We start from the raw sequence: 23180 nt of genomic DNA, 5'->3' as shown, positions 1-23180 counted from the left end.
TGTCCGTTTTTTGCATCTTTGTCATCAGCAGCTGTAGCGATCAAAAGAACGAATCATAAGATTAGTCAAGTTCACGGGCAGGTAGACCCAAAGGCACACAGAAACATTTTAGTAGGAAGTCTCAACTCAAAAATCTCATACAGACACACACCCTTTTAAACTTTCAATAACTGGAGGTGGCAGATAGGTGGGGGTTGGTAGCAGCAAGCAAGCAGTCTAATCATACAAGAAAACAGTCTCTTGATCAAAACAAATGTATTTGTTTGGATGTATCTGAAAAAGTTGGCAAATTATCAGCATCCTGATTGTGAGCCAGACCAACCAGTGACTGAGCGTTGCTTCTTGTTAGAATAGTGAGTAAATGGCCTAACCTATTTGTATTTCCCAGAAGATACATAAAAGCAGGGCTCAGTTCGAGGGGAAACGCACAGGAACACAGTTCTGGCAGTTCCCCAAAGAGGTCACATGTCAGGTGGCCCCGCCCACCTGACTCTCGTCCATTTTGGGCCCGTTTCAGCCTGGATTGGGGCCAAAACGGTCTGGACCGGGCCTCTGATGGGTGGTGGATCACTCTCCCGCTCATCAGCAGCCCAATCCTGACTGCTTTGGGCCCTTTTTCTTGCCATTTTGGGCCCAATTTCGGCCCTGAATGGCCAGGATTGGGTCCAAAACAGCCAGAATAGGTGATATCAGGGGGTGTGGCATATGCAAATCAGTTATACTAATGACACACTTCCGGTGATGGCAAGAGGTGTGGCATATGCTAATGAGTTCCTCCAGCTCTTTTTCTGGATAAAAGGAATTATTAGTAACAGATTTCCTGGGGCAGTCATTTGGCCTTGGTACCCTATTAAACATAGGTGAAAAGGACCCTGATATCAAGGTTGTTTGCTTTGTTAATAATTTGTAGTCAATAATTTGTAGCTATGGATATCATAACTAAATATAACAAGGGAACACAAGACAATGGAACCAGTTTGGTGTAGTGTTTAAGAGCAGCAGGATTCTAATCTGGAGAACTGGGTTTGATTCCCTGCTCCTCTGCGTGAAGCTAGCTGGGTGATCTTGGGTCAGTCACAGTTTCTCAGAGCTCTCTAAGCCCCACCCACCTCACAGGGTGTTTTGTCAAGAGGATAATAATAACATGCTTTGTAAAACGCTCTGAATGGGCGTTAAGTTCTCCTGAAGGGTGGTATATAAATCAAATGTTATGGTTATTGTTGTTTGAGCCTACATTGACTTCAGTAGCCATTCCATGATGTAGATATTGTTTTTCTTCAACCAATATTGCACATGCCCTCTCTAGGGGTATTTTCACTCCTCACATTTTGTGCAAGTTTCTGTCTCAAAAAAAGATACTGCTGGGGAGGAAGGAATGCAGAACGGGGCAAACATAGGCCGTTTTCACACGGAACATCACGCAAAGCTCCCAGAACCAGGGCCGGTGCCACCATTGAAGCGGTGAGGCAGGCACCGCAGGTGCTGAGGCGCCGAAGGGGGCGCCGGAGTGGGTGCCGAGGGGGGAGGCGCACCCCATGGAACTGGCGTGCCTGGCCTGCAAGCTGCTGCAGCCAGCCAGCCCCATGCCGCCGCCACCACCGACACATGCCCCCAGCCAGGTGCAGCATCCATGGGCCAGGCACAGCAGGCATCTGGGGCGGCGTGCAGAACCTCTCCAGCCACCTGCCGCGCCTGACTGGGAGCACGGGCAGCCTCCGTGCGCTGTCCCAGGCACCCACCGGCCAATGGGGATGGCTTGCTGCATGATGATGTCATCACGCAGTGATGTCATCACACAGTCCGGGGCGCGCGCGCAGGCACGTAGAGGCAGCTGTGGGTGCCACAAACCCTGGTGCCGCCTCTTCCCAGAATGACAGCATCTTCCTGGTGCGATTTCACGTGAGAACTGGAGTTATGACAGGAAATCACGGCAGAAAGACGCTGTCATTCTGGGAGGTTTGCACAATGTTCTGCAGCCGGTAAACAGTGTGAAAACGGCAATAATGATAGGAAGTCTGGATCAGTGGCTAAATAATAGCTTAGAAAAGAGACGACTGGGAAGAGACCCAAAAGAGGGTTATAAAATTAGGCAAAATATCAGAACTTGGGGAGGGGGGCATCCGGTGAAACTGACGAGCAGTAGGTCCTGGAGATGTCAAACATTCACTGTTTAAATGATTCAAAGATAAGGATTTGTTTACTGTTTATGTATTGCAGTAAAAGGCTTGGAAAGCTAGCAAAGGTTCCCTGTGCGTTCCGGGATTCATTTACCAGTTTGATATTGCTGCCTGTAAGCATTGAAACTTTTACCAAAGCTTGGAAAGTGGATAAAGTTTCCCTTTCACATGCTGGTTTTTCTTACCAAATACCAGTAACAGAGCTGATAATAGGTAAGAAAATGTATGTGGACTTGACAGAGGATGAACTTGTTAATGTTAAAATAATGCACTTTTTGATATCTTAAACAGCTGCTTGAGTCAATGAAATTTACACCCCTAGTAGATCTGGGACAGACAAAAGCCAGAACTTCTTTCACACGACGCATCATTAATCAATGAACTAATTAATTAATTAATTGATTGATTTTTATTTATTTACATCATTTATAGTCCACCTTTCTCACTGAGACTCAAGGCGGATTACACAGTATGAGGTTAATACAATCAGTATCAAGTAAGCACATTTCAATACAATACCATAAGGTAAACATATACAAGTTTAAAGACATAGCATTAACAAGGATCCAAGACACAGTAGAAAATACTGAAGCAAAACATAACCAATTCTAGGACTAACATTAGACAACATGGAGCGCTGGTTGTACATAGGAGTACATATTTAAAGCAGCAGATAATATATAAGGCAAAAATTGTGCTGAAGTCTATGATCCCCGACTCATCTATGACCCCATCCCTACAATACAGCTCTCCCATTAATGTGCGGAATTCATTGCCACTGTGTGGAATTTGCTGCCCTATGGGCGTGCCTGTAAATTAGACTGTTTTAAAAGGGGAGAGGACCAATTTTTTAAGGTGATGTCCTTGCGTGATGGTGCCTAAATGACATCTCCTTGTCTGGGGGGGGGGGGCAGCGTGCTTCCAAGTGCGAGTCCCTCGGGGCAGGCGACGTCCGGGGAAGGATGTTGCCTTCATGGGTTGCTGGTGGGCTTCCAGGAGACATCTGTTCAGCTGCTGTGGGAACCAAGATGCTCGACTAAATGGTCTAAGCAGGCAGGGCTCTTCTTGTGTTGTGGGTGATCAGCGCTTGAGGGGGAGTCGCCCACAGGTTAAATGGAGCAATCTTCGTTGTGATTGCGAGACAGATGACTGACTGAGCTCTTGTTAAGCCGGGCTGTGAGTCAGAGGTGGAGCAAACTGGAAAAGGTAGGAGAAGCAGCTGGAGCAATTTCCTCAAGTGCTCCGACCAGCAAGCAAGCCTGACTCATCGGCCTTCATGGCGGGGCCAGCAGGGGTCATTTAGCCTGTTCTGGCTTGTTGGGGATGTCTACTGACTCCTGAAGCAGCTTTCTAAGGCGGTCAACTGATCAGCAGGGAAACGGTCCGTTCTGCTCTTGTGCCTTTAACACCGACTTTGTGCGCCGCAATCTGCAGATGAAGCTTTTGACAGCATGGAAATAAATGGTTGCCCCTTCTAATGAAGCTGCGAACAGTGCCAGAGACGATAAGGTGTAGGCAATCCTGTACATCTTTTTGCGTTTTTGCCTTTTGCAGCTGCCTCATATTGAGACAGATCCTTAGGAAGATCCTAAGTCAGATACTTGGTAAGCATCTGAAGAAATGAGCTGTGACTCACGAAAGCTCATACACTACTGCAAATTATAGGTGCTACTGGTCTCTCGCTCTTTTCTACTGCCTTAGTAAGCCAGTCGAGGTCAGCCTTGTCTAGGGTCAGATAAAGGTTTTTCTCATGGCCTATTATGTGATCCTTCCAACCGGAGATGCTAGGGATTCAACCTGCTTTGTTTGTTTGCATGATTTACACATCACCTCTCTTCCCAGTAGGAACCCAAAGCAGCATATATCCTTCTCCTCTCCTCCATTTTATCCTTACAACCATCTTATGAGGTAGGTTCGGCTTAGAGAGTGTGATTAGCCCTAGGTCACCCAGCAACCTTCCAGTAAAGTGTGGGGATTCGAAACTGGGTTTCCAGGATCTTAGTCCTGCGCTCTGACTACTACACTCAACTGTGCAAGGGCGGAATCCTTTAAGAGCCAAGCTACAAGTGATGCCTGACACAGGTTGGACACTTGTCAGCTTCCCTCAAGTTTCGATGGGAAATGTAGGCATCCTGGTCTTGCAGCTGCAATGGAGAGCCAAGCTGTAAAGCCAGGATGCCTACATTTCCCATCAAAACTTGAGGGAAGCTAACAAGTGTCCAACCTGTGTCAGGCGTCACTTGTAGCTTGGCTCTGAGTTCAAAAGCTGTTGAGCTGGAGTCCTAATGGAGGTTTGAAATCAGTGGACTTCAACTGGAGTGGAGTAACTTGGGATGGCACAGTAAATATTTGTGACAGGAAGTAATTCCGATAAGGTACTTCCTGTCTCTGTACTGTTGTCTCTTCTCATCTTCTGTCATCTTTGCTGGGAGGAATTGCCCCAAGTGACAGTCTGCCCTTCACCATGAATTTTAATTTTTTTGTTTGTTTGTCTTAGCTAACCAGTTCTTTGATGCATAACGTCCTTGGTCCAATTTCACAAAATGGTGATGAATGGCCTCTTCAGCTCCTGGCAGTTAACTCTTTGTCGGATGGACCCATTTCCATGGAAACGGGGCCATCCGTACCCTTTGCGTGCTACTAATGGTGGCATTGAGAGACACTTTCTCATTGTCTGGGAATCGCTGGCTGTGGACAATAAAGAGGCTGAGCCGAGTGGTGTCTGTCTGGGACTTCATGACATCAACGCAGATGCAAATTGTGGCAAAAAGTGGAAGCTCAAGAGTCTAGGAAAAGTGTCAATCTGGACTGGCTCCAAATAAATTTATTTGCTATTTGGGCTTTTGTTATTGCTGAGAATTTGCTTTTGGCATGTGCATATGAATATATACTGGTGTGCCAGGTTGGTTATGTTGCCAGTATGGTCAGTTGTTTCTTGGGTGTTAGCAGGAGCAGGAATGGTGTTCAGCATGGAACACTTTTCCACTGTTGCCAACCTCTGGAATATGTATGGCACCTGGTTCCAGAGCAGTAGTGATACTGGCGAGGAAGGTTAGCAAGCATCCTTCCTGAGGTATCTTGGGACAGAGAAAGGTAAGCAATCCAGGCACTTTGTTTTGTCTGATCCAGGTGACTGCAGAGAGTTCTCGACTCTGATGTGTCCTGGCATAAGGAAATGGGCAAGTCTTACCACAATTTTGGTGTGCAATTGAGATAAGTGAAGAGTGGGTTGGCTATTGCTCTGTGCTTACAACTGCAGTGGGTTCTTCTTCCATTGCAGATTTCTCCTTTTTAAAAAAAAAGATTTTATTTAAAAAAGAAAAGATATGAAAATAAGAAGTGCATAATAAAAGATCAACCTGAGTTCGATCCTGGCAGAAGCAGGGCTCAGATAGCCGGCTCAAGGTTGACTCAGGGCCAAGCTACAAGTGACGAATGACACTTGAACGGCAAGTGAACAGACTCACGTGTATTCCTCCCTGTTCACTTGCACTCCACTTGTGCTCCACTTGATCACGTAGTGAACAGGGAGGAATACACCTGAGTCTGTCCACTTGCCGTTCAAGTGTCATTCGTCACTTGTAGCTTGGCTCTCAGCCTTCCATCCTTCCGAGGTCGGTAAAATGAGTACCCAGTTTCCTGGGGGTAAAGTGTAGATGACTGGGAAGGCAATGGCAAACCAACCCGTAACAAAAGTCTGCTAAGAAAATGTCCCCCCATGGGTCAGTAATGACTTGGTGCTTGCAGATGGGGCTACCTTTACCTTTAATAAAAGATTATACAGATACTAGATTTGAAATTAAGTTGAAACTTATACAATCCTGTATAAACAATACATATAGAATAACTTTGAGAGTTAAACAAGCAGTACATTTAAACTTACATTGACCTAGTAAACAAAAACATTCTAAATTTATCATATCTAAGCGTAGATGCATCATAATTTTCCTTCCCTCTCCTTCCCTTTGCAGATCTCCTGACTGGCCTTTTCAGGTGCCTATGTTGACTGAGGGCCAAGCTACAAGTGACGAATGACACTTGAACGGCAAGTGGATTGAGTGGAGGGCAAGTGAACAGGGAGAAATACACTTGCCGTTCAAGTGTCATTCGTCATGTGTAGCTTGGCCCTGAGGTGCTAAAGATTTCCCCCAAATAAATAAAACATAGTGCAAGATGGCTCATGTGCGGTCGAGTCTGGGAGCACAATTCTATGCATTTTTACTCAAGCTGGAGTCCCATTGGGTTCATTGAAGCTTACTCTTGGGTAAATATGCAGAAGATTGCTGCTTCAGGTGAGGATGTGTTAGGAGGGGATTCTTACCCATAGTTAACATGTTATCTAAGGGGTGTACCTCTCCAGCAACAGATCACAAGGTGAAACCTTTACTCTTCATGCTGCAGTAGAGTGTTTATGTTTTCCAAGGCTAAAAAAAAATCCTGAACCCCAGGCTAGAATTCTGATTCCTGATCTCTACTGTTTGCATAGAATAGATCTTAGTTGTATCAAAAAGAAAAAAAAAACAGTAAAATGAAATGCTTCCTAAGCCCCTTTCACTGGCTCTCCACACCTGTGGCGCATTGCAAGCCAGTATGAGCCCCAGAATGCTCTCACTCGTGCTAACTGCCAGGGCTCATTTCGAGGGGAAACACACAGGAACAGTTCCCCAAAGGTCACGTCAGGTGGCCCTGCCCACCTGACTCTCGGCCATTTTGGGCCTGTTTTGGCCTGGATTGGGGCTGAAACGGCCTGGATCGGGCCTCTGACGGGTGGCGGATCACTATCCCACTCATCAGCGGCCTGATCCTGACCATTTTGGGGCCCCTTTCAGCCATTTGCAGCCCCTTTTTGCCATTTAGGGCCCAATTTCGGCCCTGAATGGCCAGGATTGGGTCCAAAACAGCCGGAATAGGTGATGTCAGGGGGTGTGGCATATGCAAATCAGGTATACTAATGACACACTTCCGATGATGGCAAGAGGCGTGGCATATGCTAATGAGTTATGCTAATGAGTTATACTAATGAGTCCCTCCAGCTCTTTTTCTACGAAATGACCCCTGCTAACTGCCCTTCTCCTTTGGCAGTGCCAAAGCCACCCTGTACAAACATATTCATCTCCTCCAGGTTCTATCAGTGTGTGGGGGGATGGGGGTAGAGGGGGCGTTCTGTTGGATTGTGGCACCCTGCAGCACCTAATATAAGGGACCGATGAGTAAGAGAACAAAGTCTGAAAGATAAGCTAAGCTGAGGAGCACATTGCATGACACCAATAGCAGCGGCCGTGGACACACATGGTTTTAAAAAGGGATTTGATAGATTCGTGGAATAGAGGTCTAGCAAGGGCTACTAACCCTGGTGACTAAAGAGAGCCTTCAAAGGCACGAACAGTGAAATCCTAAGAAGAGTTACTCCAGTCTAAGCCTGTTGAAGTCAATTGGCTTAGACTGGAGTAACTCTTCTTAGGATTTCACTGTAAGTCTCTGAATACCAATGCTAGAGGCAATCCAAGGAAAGGGCCCTGTGCCCTGTTTTTGGCCCTCCAGGTGGGTGGTGGTTCTGTGAAGCAGGATGCTGGAAGAGGTGGACCTCTGGTTTGATTCGGCTGGCCCCCTTTTCTGTTCTTACGGGTTTGACGCATGTCCACTGTGTATCCTAACATGGCTAGCTGACTGCACGGGCTAGAAAAGCGGTCAGTGCAGTCACGGCCAGTCATTTAAAGGCTGCATTAACTGTGCAGATGCAGAAAATAGACAGCGAGTAATTCCTTGCTTTGCGGGTCAGTCAGTGCAGTGAGATGACCAGGACCCTGGGGGATATGTGCCTCCTTTTCTCCAGAAAGTGCGATTATTCAGTTTGCAGTCTGGGCAAAAGCAGCCGCATGCTGCAACTTGTTTCTTAGTTGTCTTAACAAGATGTGGTCCTAGAGTCCGTGCATCTACTGAGCAGGTGCAAAGCTGCTCGGCATTGTTTTCGGATAGATTTTGATGGGAAACGTTCAAAATGCCTCGTGTGTAAGCAAGAGAGTTTCATCGGTGTAATTTCTCCTGGTGTTTGTGCTCCTATCCAAGTTCTCAGTACTGCTAGTTCTGGAACATAAGAGTTTGCCTTAATATGCAAGCACGAGGGTGGGGGGAGTAAACAGTTTTTACTTGGGGGGGGGAGGATACAGAGATGATTTGCAGGACACTGTCCATAACCTGTTACTGAGGTGCCTGAGCCAAAAACAGGTTGAAAATCATAAGAATTCACAGTATCAGGCTAGGTGAACCAGTTTTCTGACTCTGGATATAAAACAGCTTCATATATGTGGCTGATGTAAGTCTAGTAGGTTGGATTCTGTAAGACTGTGATACTTGGGTATTTGTTTAGCATCAGGCCTTCAGGGAATTGCACCCAGAAGAGAAAGTGGAGACTCGACAGGATTAATGTGCTGTGTCATGTGTACATAAACGGATGCAAACAGTCAGCCTAAAGTAAACAGACGGAGCTAAAACCAACAAAACTTTGATTTTGCATGTCCGGACAGACGCATGCAAACAAAACTGGACACGGTGACCTCTGAGGGTGCACACGCCAAGGGAGGAGATGTTGTGTGGTCTTTGACTGCTGGCTTGTTGCCAGCGACGGCTATGATCACTGGCTGCCACCCCGTACTGCCCTTCTAGAGGCATGCATTAGCTTAAAGGGGAAATCGTTGGGGGGTCAAGTGAAAGATGAAATGTTAACAAAGGATGAGGCAATCTTGTAGGCTCCGGTATATCTTAGGAATGAACTTGAGTCTGATTAAGGAGTGAATGAAGAGAGTTTATTCAGGAACTACAACTTTGTCAGAAAGGAGAAACAAGAGATACTAACAGTAGCCTGAGGGCCAAGCCACAAGTGACAAATTACACTTTAATCTACGTGATCACTATGGGCCAAGCTACAAGTGATAGATGACACAGGTTGGACACTTGTCAGCTTCCCTCAAGTTTTGATGGGAATTGTAGGCATCCTGGTTTTGCAGCTTGGCTATCCGACTGCTGTCCAATGGACTTTTCAACTGTCACTTGTCCAACATTCCTCCAAGCTGCCTACCTTTCCCATCAAAACTTGAGGGGAGCTGACAAGTGTCCAACCTGTGTCATTCGTCACTTGTAGTTTGGTCCTACGTGATCGAGTGGAGTGCAAGTGGAGCGCAAGTGAACGGAGGCATAAACGTGAGTCTGTTCACTTGCCGTTCAAGTGTCATTCGTCACTTGTAGCTTGGCCCTGTGAATACCAATCTGGAGACATGCAAGAAGGACAGGGGAAAGGAGGATCCCACTCTGCCATCTATCCAACTGTCAGACCTACTGCTCCTTGCCGGTATTCTGTGTCTTCTGCCTTCTCTGTACACAAGACATTGTATTTCCAACAAATATAACTCTGTTGAATAATAAATGGGCCATTGTTAGCTAGATGATTTATTTACTTAACCCACACCTCGCCTTATCCCCCAATAGAGAACCAAATTGGCTTACATCGTTCTCCTCCATTTTATCCTTGCCACAACAAGCCTTTGAGGTAGTTTAGGTGAAGCGTGCATGACTTTAGCCCAGCATCACCCAACGAACTTCCATGGCAGAGGGGGGATTCTTTTTTTGGCTGTACCAGACCCTAGTTGAGCACTCTTGATAACGACACCACGTTGCCTCTGGCACAGGGATCATGATTGTCTGTTAACAGGATTGGGTGCAGGAGAAAAAGGGAACCCAGAGGGGGAAAATAACTCCAGTGGCAGTCCAAGGTGGGAATAGTCAGCAGTGCTGTATCTAGTGTGCTCTTATCCCACCTTCCCTTGAACTTTATTTATAACCCCAATGGGGACCCAAAGCCATTTGCAGCACTGTTCTTCCCTCCTCCATTTTTGCCTCACAACAACGCTGTGAGGTAGGTTAGGCCGAGGGAGTGAGGTTGGCTTCAGGTCACCCAGAAGGTTTTGTGGCAGTGAGAGGATTTGAACCCAGGTCTCCCCAATCCTGAGCTACAGCACAGGGACTCTTTATTGGGAGACCAGTTCCTGACGATTTCAAGGGAGAGAAACTGTCCAGGTTGTTTGAGGAGGGGATACTGAAAATTCTTCAACATGAGACTCTTTCAGGGGAAGAAAAGCCACTCCAGTTTGACAAATATACCTGGGGTAATTTACTAGGAAACGGTCCTTTTCAGTGTTCGATTCTGCATTCCATCCATGTGACATGCACCACCCATGGTCTCTTCCCCCCAATATGCATGGTTGCCATTCCGTGCATGCGTACATTTCCATGAGCATACAGTTTTGCGCATACAAATGCATACCCTTGAAAATCCAGTGATCCATTGGCACATCCCAAAGCTAGAAAATATGCATGTTCCCCACGGGGCACAAAATGGCAGCCATGCATATTGGGAGGATTGTGGGTGGCATGCACTGCCATGATGCCAAACATGAATGTCAGAAAAGAGCTTATATCGAGCCTGCAGAGTTTCTGAGGTTTTGCTTGGAATCTGTGTGATTCTCTGACAGCAAATTAGTTGGGCATCGATGAAACAGAATTCTTGAGTTGTTTCTCATAGCTTCCAAAGGTTCAGCTGGGGGCCGTGAATGGTTCCCAGTTTAACAATATGCGTCTGAATGCTTTTCCGATTCTACAACCAGCTCAATTGATGGAAATGTCTGCAAGACTAATCTTTGTTCATTGACCTGGTACGTTGCAATACGCAGCAGCAATTTTGATTTTAACAATTCCATTTGGTGAGTTGGCAAAGCATGGAACTGTGGACTTGATCCACTTGTAATTCGTCACTTGTAGCTTGGCTCTGAGGAGCTCTGACCCTGGTGCAGAAAGGGCTTGAGAAGGAAGCAGAGGGCCAAATGCAAGAGGCACATAGCTGAGCAGGCCGAAGATCAGATTTAATAAGCAGGCTGTGAAGATGGAGGGCAATTCACATTGAGCAAGCTGTGAGGAATGAAATGCTAAGGCCAAGGCAGAGCTTATTTATTTATTTTATTTTACAAAATTTATACCCGGCATTTCTACCCTCGTCAGGGCCTCCAAGTCGGCTAACAAATTAAAAAATACATCACAAAAATCACACCTTAAAAACCATTAAACCAACAAAAATCATCATTAAAACAAATCTAATCATCATTAAAACAAATCTAAAGCCAAAATGCACACAAAAACATGAACACAACAATTAAAACATTGGGCAGGAAGCAGGGAATCCCTGAAAGAATGTCAAACAAAACAAAAAAGTCTCACCTGCTGGTAGAAGACTGCAGCAGGAGGGGATAGGCAAGTCTTCCTTGGGAAAGAGTTCCAAAATTGCAGTGCCAAAACTGAGAAGGCCCTGTCCTGGGTAGCTACCTGCTTAATCTCAGAAGATGTGGGGGGCGGGGCAAAGCAGGGCTTCTGAAGATGTCTGTAATGGTCAGGTAGGTTCATAAGGGAATAGGTGGTCCTTCAGGTATAGGGCTTTATAGTACCTTGAATTGCGCCCGGAAACAGATTGAGGGTCATTGTAGATTAGAGTTGCCAGCCCCACGTGGTGGCTGGAGATCTTCCAGAATTACAACTCATCTCCAGGTGACAGAGATCAGTTCACCTGGAGAAAATGGTTGCTTTGGGGGTGGACTCTATGGCATTATACCATTCTGAGGCCCCTCCCCTCCTCAAACTCTGCCCTCTCCAGGCTCCACTCCCCAATTCTCCAGGAATTTCCCAGCCTGGACCCTGGCTGTAGCACTCTATGCTAATTAAAGCTTCCAGACCAGCCCCATGTAGAGTGCATTGTGGTAATCTAATCTAGATGTAAGCAGGGCATACACCACAGTGGCCAGATATTTTCTGCCCGGGAAAGGCCACAGCTAACTAACCAGATGAAGCTGGTAAAAAGCACTCTTGGCCACAGTTGCCACCTGCTTATCCAGCAGCAGGCCAGAGCGCAAGAGTAACCCCAAACTGTTCCTTCAAGGGGAGTGCAACCCCATCCAGAACAGGGGACACCATAAATCCCAAGTCACTCCCCGATAGCACTCCTGTTTTGTTGGGATTTATATAGCCCAAGCCCTGCCCTGATCCAGTCACCCGCCTCAGCTGGGGAGGCCTAGGTTGCATTGTGCTGTGGTGTCCTTCAGATTTAGGTTGGCACGTGGCCCTGGAAGTTCAAGGAGAAAGGTGCTGGTCCCCAGCTCCCAGAATCCCAGCTCTGGAAACCTTGGCAGCATATAGCCACAAGCTCAGTATCCACATGTTGCAGGCTAAGACAAAGAAGGATAATATGACTGGCCTACTGGATAATATGACTGGCCTACTTTATAGGGTTGTTGAGAGGATCACAGTATGTTAAACATTTTGCACAATGAATGCCCTGTGCCAGTGCCACGTGTTATTATATCAGCTGCATAACATTGCAGACTTCTGTAATATTCTACTGTGTTCAGAATAAACATTTCAGCTTGAAATACAACAGGTCGGACAAAATCGTTTTTCTCTTCGTTTTTTCAACGGTGTTCCAGAACGTCCTGGGATTCCTCAGGCTGCTCTTATCTGCGTTCTGGATGAGAGGAGAGCTTCATCACGAGCTGTTTGGACATCATTAATTTTCATTAAAAGCAGCTGTGTGATGTTCCAGGCGAGGGGGGAAATGCAAATTAGATCAGGGATGCTGTGCTCGGGAGGGTTCCCCCCTGCAAACACTTTCCCTGATTAAAAAAAAATCACCCCTTCCAAGCTGTTGGCTTGAGCACCTCAAATATTTGAGCGCCTCAAATGGCAGCTCTGGTGAGTGGGTCGGAGGGAGGGAAGTTTAGATCAAGTAAGGGTTAAGATTCCCTTTCCTAGGGCTGTGGCCCTGATCCAACTTGCCTCCTTTCCCCAAGGTAGTGGCGAATGCCCTCAAGTCATAGCTGACTTATGGTGACCCCTGATGGGGTTTTCATGGCAAGAAACTAACAGAGGTGGTTTGCTGTTGCCTGCCTCTGCAACCCTGGTCTTCGTTGGAGGTCTCCTATCCAATTACTAACCAAGGCCCTGCTTGGCTTCTGAGATCTGACGAGATCAGGCTTGCCTGGGCTGTCCAGGTCCTCATGTATGCTTCTAAATTAAACTGAAAACGTTTAAAATTTTACTTCGTTTATATCTCACCTTTCTCCCCAATGGGTACCTGAGGTGGCTTACATAACTCTCCTCGATTTTATCCTCATAACAACAACCCTGTGAAGTAGGTTAGGCTGAGTGTGTGACTGGCCCAAGGTCACCCAGCAAGCTTCAGTGGCAGAGCAGGGGTTCGAACTTGGGTCTCCCAGACCCTAGTCTGACACTCTAACCACTACACCACACTGACTCTGTTGTGAGATCTGCACAGGACCACCTGCTTTTCGTCCTCGAAGCACAGTTTGTGTTGTGGACCGCTGGAGTCGGTCAAGTTTGCATCTGAGCGGGCATCTTAAAATAAGCCCCAGGAACTTTGGTAGTGCACAAACGTTCATTAACAAAGAAGTCTGTGTGGAAGATAGAAGGTGTGGGGTTAAAAAACATAGATTAGAAACCGTTCGGTTTTAATGTTGTTTAATGTTTACATTTTAGGTAAAATGCATTTTGTAGTAATTTTATTTATATCGACGTAACTATCTCTGTATCCTTGTATTTTTTGTTCTGTTTTTAATGAATGATTTTGGATCGTGACGGCCTATGGCCACATACAGTAAATCCGCACAATCTACAAAAGTTATGGGATGAGCAGGTGGGTGAAGAAGCAGCACCCAGATAGACTTCATTGAATCGGGATGCTTTTCTCGGTTGGCAGGAAAACCTTCCTTGGAAAGTTTCTTCCTCTCCTCATTGAAGCCAGGAGCTTGTCAGACATCCAGGCTTGAAGCAAGCTGTTTCCAGAGTTAATTTATTTATTTTGCCTGGAAGCCCCCTCCCCCGGCTGCATATTTTCTTCTGCTGTTTTATGAGTGACGCACTGAAAATCTTGCATTTAGATTTTGCAGATGACAAACACAGGGGACTCTGTGTCACTCGGTGCAGGGGGGGGGGAGAAGGCGAGTGCTCCTTTGCTGGGCTTGTTTATGTATTTAATTTATACTAAAAATGAAGACCCTGGGGATTACACATTAGAGACAGATTTAGAGTTTAGAACTAAATGAACATAATAAAGCTGAGAATGTAAACTCTAAGGGGGTGTGTATCTTGAGCTGCAGGCATAGATCTCTAACCAACGCACGATTCGAGCTGGAAAGGGGGATGTGTTTGAATTGTAGGCATCTGCCTCTTACATTTGGTTTTATATTTATGCATGCGTGTGAACATCCATAGAAATATACCCACTCTTGTATAATTGAAAAGAGAATGTTAAAAACGTGCTGCCGAGGTTAGGCGAGCCAGTTGTAAATAGATGATGGACGAAAACAATGCTAATTGAGACGCCTGGATATTTTATTACATCGTAAAGCTCCCATCAGCTCAAGGTAGAAAGAAGCTGTGTTGGTTGCAGCTGCAACTGAGCGAAATTATTCTCGTTCAAAACTGACAGCAAGGTTGGTTTCTCCAGCATTCATATTGACGCTCTGTCCTTTAGATCTGCAGAAACCTGTCAGAGAAGGTGACAGCCATTAAGAGCCTATGACGGGCGACGTCAAGTTGCCACTCACTAAACAGAGGAAATTGCGAAGGCTCGTGCAAGTGCATAGGTGGACTTTCTTGCAGAGAATGCCGTGTTCTGGTATGCACCTTTTGGCTTGATGTGGAAAGCTGGCAGAGGTGATTACTTTACCTGGATCTGCAATTTCCCACCCCTTCCTTTTCTTTGTTCCAAAAATCATGTGCGTATTTCTTTTGCCCTGGTCAAAGGTAGTGCATCTGTTTGGTCCAGAAGGTAATGTGCACGCATAAATGAAGCTGCCATCTACTGATTCAAACCTTAGGACTATCACGGTTAGTATTCTCTGTTCTGGATAGCAGAAGCTCTTCAGGGTCTCAGGTAGAGGTCTTTCACATCACGCGCGACCTGATCCTTATAACCAGAGATGCTGGAGATGGAACCTTGGACCTACTGCATGCCAAGCAGATGCTCTGCTATGGTGCCTCATGGGTCACTGCAGTTGATTTCATTGCAGCCATAGATACATGGGGCTGTTTTGGGGTGTGCTCTACTTATACCTTGTTCAGGCTGAGCAGGGAGCCTGTAGAGAATGCTGAGCAAGGAGTGAGAGAGCCAGCTTAGAGCAAAAGGTAGCCATACGCACAGATACAAGAGTGTCCGTTGGAAACTGCATGTCCTGAAAGAACTCCCCGAATAAAAATAGATCCAAATGATTCCTTTTAACCCCGAGCAGGCCTGGGCTCTTTTCACACTACTAACCTGCTTCCGTAATGTTGCGAAACGTTGCGCAAAAAACACGGAAGATAGCGTCTTCTCGTGAGAGTTTTGCGCAATGTTGCCTGATGTCTGCTGCATCGTCCGCTCCTCAAGGCATTTAAAGAAGCGGTGCTCTGCTTTGGAACCTTGTGTTGAAATAGCATGATTCAAGTCACATAGTGCCTTAAAGACCAACAAGATTTTCAAGGTATAAGCTTTTGAGAGTCAAAGTTGTCTTCGTCAGTTACCACTTTGACTCTCATTTCATGAAAATCTTGTTCTTTAAGGTGGTACGTGACTCGAATTTTGTGCTGGAATGCCACTGAATAGTCAAAAATCCTCTCTTCTCTGCTGGGGGCCTAAAGAAGAAACTTGGATTGTTGGTGGATGGTTTCAGACATCCAGGGGTCATTTCGTAGAAAAAGCTGGAGGAACTCATTAGCGTGACTCATTAGCATATGTCATGCCCCTTGCCATCACCAGAAGTGTGCTATTAACATAACTGATTTGCATATGCCACACCCCTTCACATCACCTATCCTGGCTGTTTTGGACCCAATCCTGGCCATTCAGGGCCGAAATTGGGCCCAAAATGGCAAAAGGGGCTGAAAATGGCCAAAAAGGGCCCCGAAATGGTCAGGATTGGGCCACTGCTGAGCGGGAGTGTGATCTACCACCCATCAGAGGCCCAATCTGGGCTGTTTTGGCCCCAATCCAGGCCGAAACAGGCCCAAAATGGCCAAGAGTCCATTGGGTGGGGCCACCTGACATGTGACCTCTTTGGGGAACTGCCGGAATTGCGTTCCTGTGTGTTCCCCCTCAAAATGAGCCCTGCTGACATCTCTTCTAAAAGATGCATAACTCCCAAGGGTGGAGTCCGGTAACTCCTCAGAGACTTTTATGGAACATTATCTCTTTGATGCAGGTTTGGGGAAGATTGGATAAAAGTTATGGGAAACTTGGGTGGTGCATGAATATACCGGAATTCTGGGGGGAAGTAGGAAGAAAAACTCTGCTTCCCAACAGCATCCACTCTGGAGCAAATAACCCATGTGGAAAAGGACCTTAGATGGACCAGTTGTTTGGCTCAGGCAGCTTCAGACAGAAGTTCATGTGAAATTGTGACCTTCTTCCATTTTCCCCTCTTTCACTCATTTTTTGGGACATAGGTTTTTCACTGCTCCGTATCCTGTCAACTAAATATAGTTGTTGTTGCTCAGCTTATTTATAGCTGTGATTTCCCGGAGAAGAGAAGCCTCATGTCTAAACAAGAACCAAACTTTCTTTTCACACTAGCAACTGTTCTCGGCAAATAAAAAATGCGTTCTGTCTGTGGCGATTGCTTGTAAAATTTATCTAGCTTCTTTAAAAAAAGAAAACAGAACTTTAAATGAATGTTGTGATCCCTGGATGTTTGAAACCAGCAAAATCCAGAGGATGGATAACATTGGTACAAACTGTCTTTGTAAAGCTGTTAGGGGTAATTTTGCTTCTTTGGGAGCTGAGAAAAGGCATCGCGGAAAGACGGGGGCACTTTGCATTGCACAAGTTAATTTTTTAAAACAAAAACATGACTGCATTTGGCCTTGATTTTAACATGAGTTACAACTCAATGGGAGGAATTCCCTCCCCCTCATTGAGTTAATTCCTGATTCATTCTTTTAAACATGAAAACTACTGGTGAGAGAAGAACTGGAATTCTAACTCCTGCATCTGCCCTTATCCAAAGGCTTTGAACACTGTGTCTGCCAGGGGCATTCACTGTTCCATTCTCAGATTATGTGTAGCAAATGCCTCCATCGTGGCAAAGTAATATGGACTCTTTCAGTGTTTTTATGTGCGTGCACCTGCGAGGGGCAGCTGGTAATCAGTGAACCTGCTTCCAAGCTCTTGTCTCTCAGAAAACTCTGAGGGCATTTTAGGTCAGACATATTCTGTTGTGGTTGAAAAGGATAGCTTTGCTGTGTGCATGTCTGAAGTGTATTTATGTTTGACTCCTAAGTTCAGCAAATGCTGGGAGATTTTTGAGGCTAGTGCCTGAGGAGAGTGGAGTTTGGGGAGGATGTGACATCCTATCCAGGTGACAGTCTAGGACTTTCCCCTAACCTTTATGGGAAAGAACAGAGAGACATGGGGAAATTCTTAGAGTGTCTCTATGAAGCCCACCTTCTGGCTATTTTCCCTTTGCTCTTCAATTCCTTGAGGATGGAGAGTTGAGGCTGGAGGTGGAGGTTAGCCTAGCAGGAGACATAAAACCTCTGGCAATATGGTTGAGAACAGAAGAATAGCATATTGAGACAGACTTGCAGCCCTGAATCTTATATCCAACAGCAGCTACAAGCCGCTCGCATCAATGTGCTTAAATCTAATAACATACCAGTGATCCCCAAAGTGGTACCCATAGGGATCTTGGTGCCACTTTGGGGATCCAAAGCAAAGCAAAGAGCCAGTCCTGACATTCCTCCACTTCCTTGGCACAGGGGGTGCTTCAGAAGAGCCTTTGGGTCTTCAGGGAGTACCCATTTGGAAACAGCTCTTGCTGTCATAGGAGGCTGCTTGGCTTGGGACTTCCTAGCCTGTTGTAATCCACCCCCCATGGCAGGTCCCACTTCCCATGGCAGCCATTTTGTGGTGGCAACATGCTCAACATTCCAAAAGTGACTACAAACTCAACAAGATTGGGGACCCCTGATTTATACAGTTGCAGAATTCAGCACCTTCATGTAACGTACATTTTGATTTGCAAAGAACAGTCTCAGCTCTCAATACAAACAATGTAGGCCTGGGAAACAAAGAGAAATGGCTCTTTCCTTATACTAAAGTGAGTCTTTATGGTTAGGAAAAAGAGGACCCAGGTGGGACATTATCGAGTGGTGTAAAACCATCCAAGACATGGAGATGAATTTCACTCTCATAATAGCAAAGAGTCCAGTAGCACCTTTAAAACTAACCAACTTTATTGTAGCGTAAGCTTTTGAGAGCCACAGCTCTCTTTGTCAGATCTGACAGAGATGTGGCTCTCGAAAGCTGATGCTACAATAAAGTTGGTTAGTCTTAAAGGTGCTAGTGGACTCTTTGTTATTTTGCAACTGCAGACAAACACAGCTAACTCCTTTGGATCTACTCTCATAATACTAGAACACGGAGTCATTAAATGAAATTGATTGATAGACAACTGTAGGCTAAAAGAAGATGTTCTTCTAATATATATGTATGGTTTATTGATCGTTCAAAACACTACCAACATCAAGAAGTAAAGCTTAGGTAAAGGAAAGACGAGGGCTTTTTTTCCGGGAAAAGAGGTGGTGGAACTCAGTGGTGGAACTCAAGACTGCACAGTGACGTCACTTTGGGTCAGCTGGAACAAGGGGAGAGTTTCTTAAAGTTTAAATTGCCCTAGTTGAAAATGGTCACATGGCTGGTGGCCCCGCCCCCTCATCTCCAGACAGAGGGGAGTTTAGATTGCCCTCTGCGTTGCTCGGTGGCGCAGAGGGCAATCTAAACTCCCCTCTGTCTGGAGATCAGGGGACGGGGCCACCGGCCATGTGACCATTTTCAAGAGGTGCCGGAACTCCGTTCCACCACGTTCCAGCTGAAAAAAAAGCCCTGGGAAGGACAAGTGTGTGGAAGATAGGTTTATTGATGGCTACTAGCCAAAATATCTGAGGAGACCCTCCACATCCAGAGGCAGCCAACCACTGAGGCAACATCAGGGGAAGGCCTTGGCCTCTATGGGCCAAGCTACACATGACGAATGACACTTGAACGGCAAGTGGATTTAGTGGAGGGCAAGTGAACAGGGAGAAATACACTTGCTGTTCAAGTGTCATTCGTCATGTGTAGCTTGGCCCTCAGTCTTGTTGACTGTCCAGGGCAAGTGGTTAGTTAGCCACTGTATGAGAGAGCAAGGTTCAAGCCCAGTAGCACCCTGAGACCTCAAGCTTTTGAGAGTCAAGCTCTCTTCATCAGATAACTTGACTCTCAAAAGTGTATACCCTGGAAATCTTGTTGATCTTTAAACAGCTGCTGGCCTCAAATCTTGATTTTCTACCGCAGAGCAACATGGCTACCCACCTGAAACTATCTTCATGTGTGTGATAGTATTGTTGGACAAGATGGACTCTTGGTCTGATCTGATCTGGTAGGGCACCTCATGTTCTTATGAAAGAAAATGACAACCAGATTTGCAAAGCCTGTTCTTCCAGATCAAAATATAAGTAGGAGAATAAAATTGGAACATGATCAGAGTATGCCTAGACTATTGGAAAAGAAATGTGTTAAAGGTGCGTCTTAATATATAGAATTCATTATCACAAGAGGTAGTGATAGCCTCCAGCTTAGACAAATTAATTGAGAGTAGGTTGATTGCATTGTGGGAATGGCAGATACAGTCTGAGATCTCTGTGCTTAACTAAGAACTAAAACTTCAAACCTGAGCAGAGCGAAGCTTAGATTAGTGCAACCAAATAACGAAGTATTTTTGTTACTTCTTCTCAGCCTTTGCACCTGACTTCCTCCTGTCCTTTGGATGAAAGTAGCAACTGGCTATGGTCTGAGAGCAGGGTGTACCTTGTCGCAAAACTGTTGTAAAGATGCCGTAAAGCATTCCGTTGAAAAAAAGCAATGAGACCCCCCCCAAAGATCCATCACTGACTTATCAGCTATGACAGCTAAATGGTGTCTTTTATAATTTGAATACCAGATGTTGGGAGACCCCTGGGAAATGACTTCCTTCACATTGTTGGCCTCTGTTGAGAGACAGAATGCTAGACAGTGTGGTCTGATTCCAGGAGTTAAGTTCTTCTAGTTGCTGAAGGTTCCACAGTCTAACTGAACATCTGCTTTGGTTCTGCTCCCTCTTTTTAAAAAATAAGTTTTCCTCCATAAATTTATACTTGGTTCCTTCAAAAGAATGAGTGGCTGTCTTTATAGCTCTCCCTCTTTCCTGTTCTGTAAGTGATGATTCGTTGTCCTCTTGACTCTTTCCCACATGTTGTTGTTACAGATCGGAAGCCTGGAAGACTACTACCACTTTCATCACAGTAAGACGATTAAGAGGGCAACGTTCACCAGCAGAGGCCCACACAGCTTTCTCAGGATGGACCCGAAGGTATGCAGATTCTCTGACAACGCTGTAACTACCTTGCGGGATTTCTCTGTCAAATGCACTTCCTCTGTTTTCTCAGAGGGGTTTGTCCAAAGACGCTAACTTGGACCTAATGTTACAAAAACGGCTTGACCTCTTTCCAACTAGTCCTATAAGGATTATATTATTTCATGGGCACAGAATTCTAATTCAGGAAAAAGGTAGACCCACACAAAGAGATGTGCCAAACACAGGTAGGCAACAACATTCACACATACCGCCGATCTTGCTGTATTCTGTTTTATGGAGTGTGTGGGTGGTGTGTGGAAGAGGTCTCATTTAACCTTCTCTTTGAGTTAGACCCTCTGTGTTTAACCTTTGGCTTGTATTCAGTTAATAAAAAACAATAAGAAACATTTCAAAACTTAAATTTGTTTTTTCTTTTCTTTATCTTATTTATAGCCCATCTTTTCTCACTGAAACTGAAGGTGGATTACGGAGTATAGAAAGGGGGGAAGGAATAATAATAAAATACAATTTAAAAGATTATCAAAAGATTAAATTTAATTTTCAAAAGATTAATTTTAATTTTTAATTTGTGAAAGATAATTTCCCAACTGTTTCTATTGTTTTCTGTTCACCTTCAAATAATAAATAAATTAAGCGCCGTCAAGTCACAAGCAACTTGTGACCCCCTCGTGGGGTTTTCAAGGCAAGAGATGAGCAGTGATGGTTGCCATTGCCTGCCTCTGCCTAGCAATTCTGGTATTCATTGGTGGTCTCTAGAGGGGCATGAACTGTGAAAAAACTGTGGTTTGTGGTTCGTCGTGTTTCACGAATCATGAACCACGAACTGTCATGAACTTGTCCCGGTGTGCGAACCGGTTCATTTGGTTCATGAAAACGTCACTTCTGGTCGTGAAAACATCACTTCCAGGGCAGCAGAAAGTCTGCAGAAAGCCTCTCCCCCTGTTGCCTAGGCAACTGATTTATTGGCGCCAGGCTGTCTGTGGTGATGAACTGAAAAACAAACCAAACGAACTGGCCTAAGGTTTGTGGCAGTTCATCAGAAATGGGCTCTGACAAATGGCTGGTTCATGAACCGCGAACTGGCCTGGTTCATGATGAACTTTGGTTCATATTTTGATTTGTGCCCGCCTTGGTCTCCTATCCAAGTACTAACCATTGCTGACCCTACGTAGCTTCCATGCTCTGACAAGCTCAGGCTAGCCTGGGCTATTCAGGCTGCTGTTAATCTTACGCAAGAAAAAGGTTAAATGAGACCCCACTCACCCAGCCCACCCACTCCTTAGAGGCACCTGTGGCATAGAAGCTGGAAGTGGAACAAGCAGCTGGTGGATGTGGCACAGTCAGGGCCGACGCGCCTATTGAGGCCAAGTAAGTGGTTGCCTTAGGGTTCGGGGCGCCAGAGGGGACGCCGGAGGAGGCGCTGGGGGCAGGAGCATGCGCCATGGAGTTGTAGCCTCCCAGCCCTCCCGCCCCGCGCTGCTGCTGCTGCCAGCACACGCCCCCAGGTGAGCAGCAGCCGTGGGCAGGTGGCGCAAGGTAACTGAGCGGGAGAGCTGGGAGATCACCTGCGCACTGTCCCAGCTGCCCGCCGCAGCAATCGTGCTGCTTGCGCGCTCGCCCGTGATGACGTCACACATGACGTCATCACACAGGCTGGTGCACTCGCGTGGGCACCAGAAACCCTGGTGCCGCTCCTGGGCACAGTTAGGGAGTGGATGTGACACAGTTAGACCTACATTCTGGCTTCTTCTCCTGTACTTTGACTGTAAAAAAATATTGCTGTCTCCCAACTCTCAGTATTCTGTCACGCATAGACTGGTTCTAACAAATAGCCCAGAAGGGAAGACTCAGGTTCGACCCTTCGTCTCCATAGCACTGTCTTTTATGTAGCCGTTGTGCTGGAATATGATGGAAGAGGGTGAACCCCACCTCAGTGCTACTGACAGCTTCCTCCTCCGCTGACAGGAGATCACCCCTTGGAGAGATGTGGTGTCCTTGTGTGCAAGATTGCCCAGAGTTTAATGGCGCATGCCAGAAATCCGCGCTACGTAGACGCTTCTCCTTTTGTATCTGTTTTAAACTAATATAATGACGAGCATTTTGCTAAGAATCACCATCACATCAGCATCCAGAATTTGGCTTTCGCAGTCTGCCCTCAAAGTCTGCAGCCACCAGCGTCAGCAAGGCATTTTGCCTTTTTATAACTTGTCCCATCTTGTATTTACTTCAGTATGTTGCCGTATGGTGGAGTGGCCTTGTAATGATGTTCTGTTTTGGGTGGGGGGGGGAATGCTAAATTCCTCCCTGGGCTAAATGTTGCCTTGAGGAAACTTTTTTAAAAATTGCCATGGACAATTAGAGTGTGTTGAACTTGTAAATACTGCAGTTTTACCTTGAAACTTTGTCTCAAGACGCCGAATCGTTAACTTATAAAATTCTACCAGTACTTGGCTTGATGTAATGTCGGGCTTGAGAAAGGAGAAAGAAAAGCATTAGGAAATAATTCATTACAGAATCTTGG

General features: G+C 45.9%; 1 protein-coding gene across 2 annotated transcripts in view; it reads left to right on the top strand.

The window, feature by feature from the left end:
- PCSK6 (proprotein convertase subtilisin/kexin type 6) overlaps window positions 1-23180 on the top strand; it is a 105976-nt gene that overhangs the window by 5176 nt on the left and 77620 nt on the right. For both annotated transcript variants that reach the window (XR_008598534.1, XM_055002543.1), the window contains exon 2: window positions 20549-20653. Coding sequence is in view for 1 of the 2 variants with exons in the window: in XM_055002543.1 (XP_054858518.1) it covers window positions 20549-20653 (105 nt within the window). In the remaining variant the exon portion in view is untranslated. The remainder of the gene's footprint in view (window positions 1-20548; window positions 20654-23180) is intronic.

The sequence above is a fragment of the Eublepharis macularius genome, chromosome 18 (genome assembly GCF_028583425.1).
Source record: "Eublepharis macularius isolate TG4126 chromosome 18, MPM_Emac_v1.0, whole genome shotgun sequence".
Classification (NCBI taxonomy): Eukaryota; Metazoa; Chordata; class Lepidosauria; order Squamata; family Eublepharidae; genus Eublepharis; species Eublepharis macularius.
This window is presented reverse-complemented; position numbering and strand designations above follow the sequence as displayed.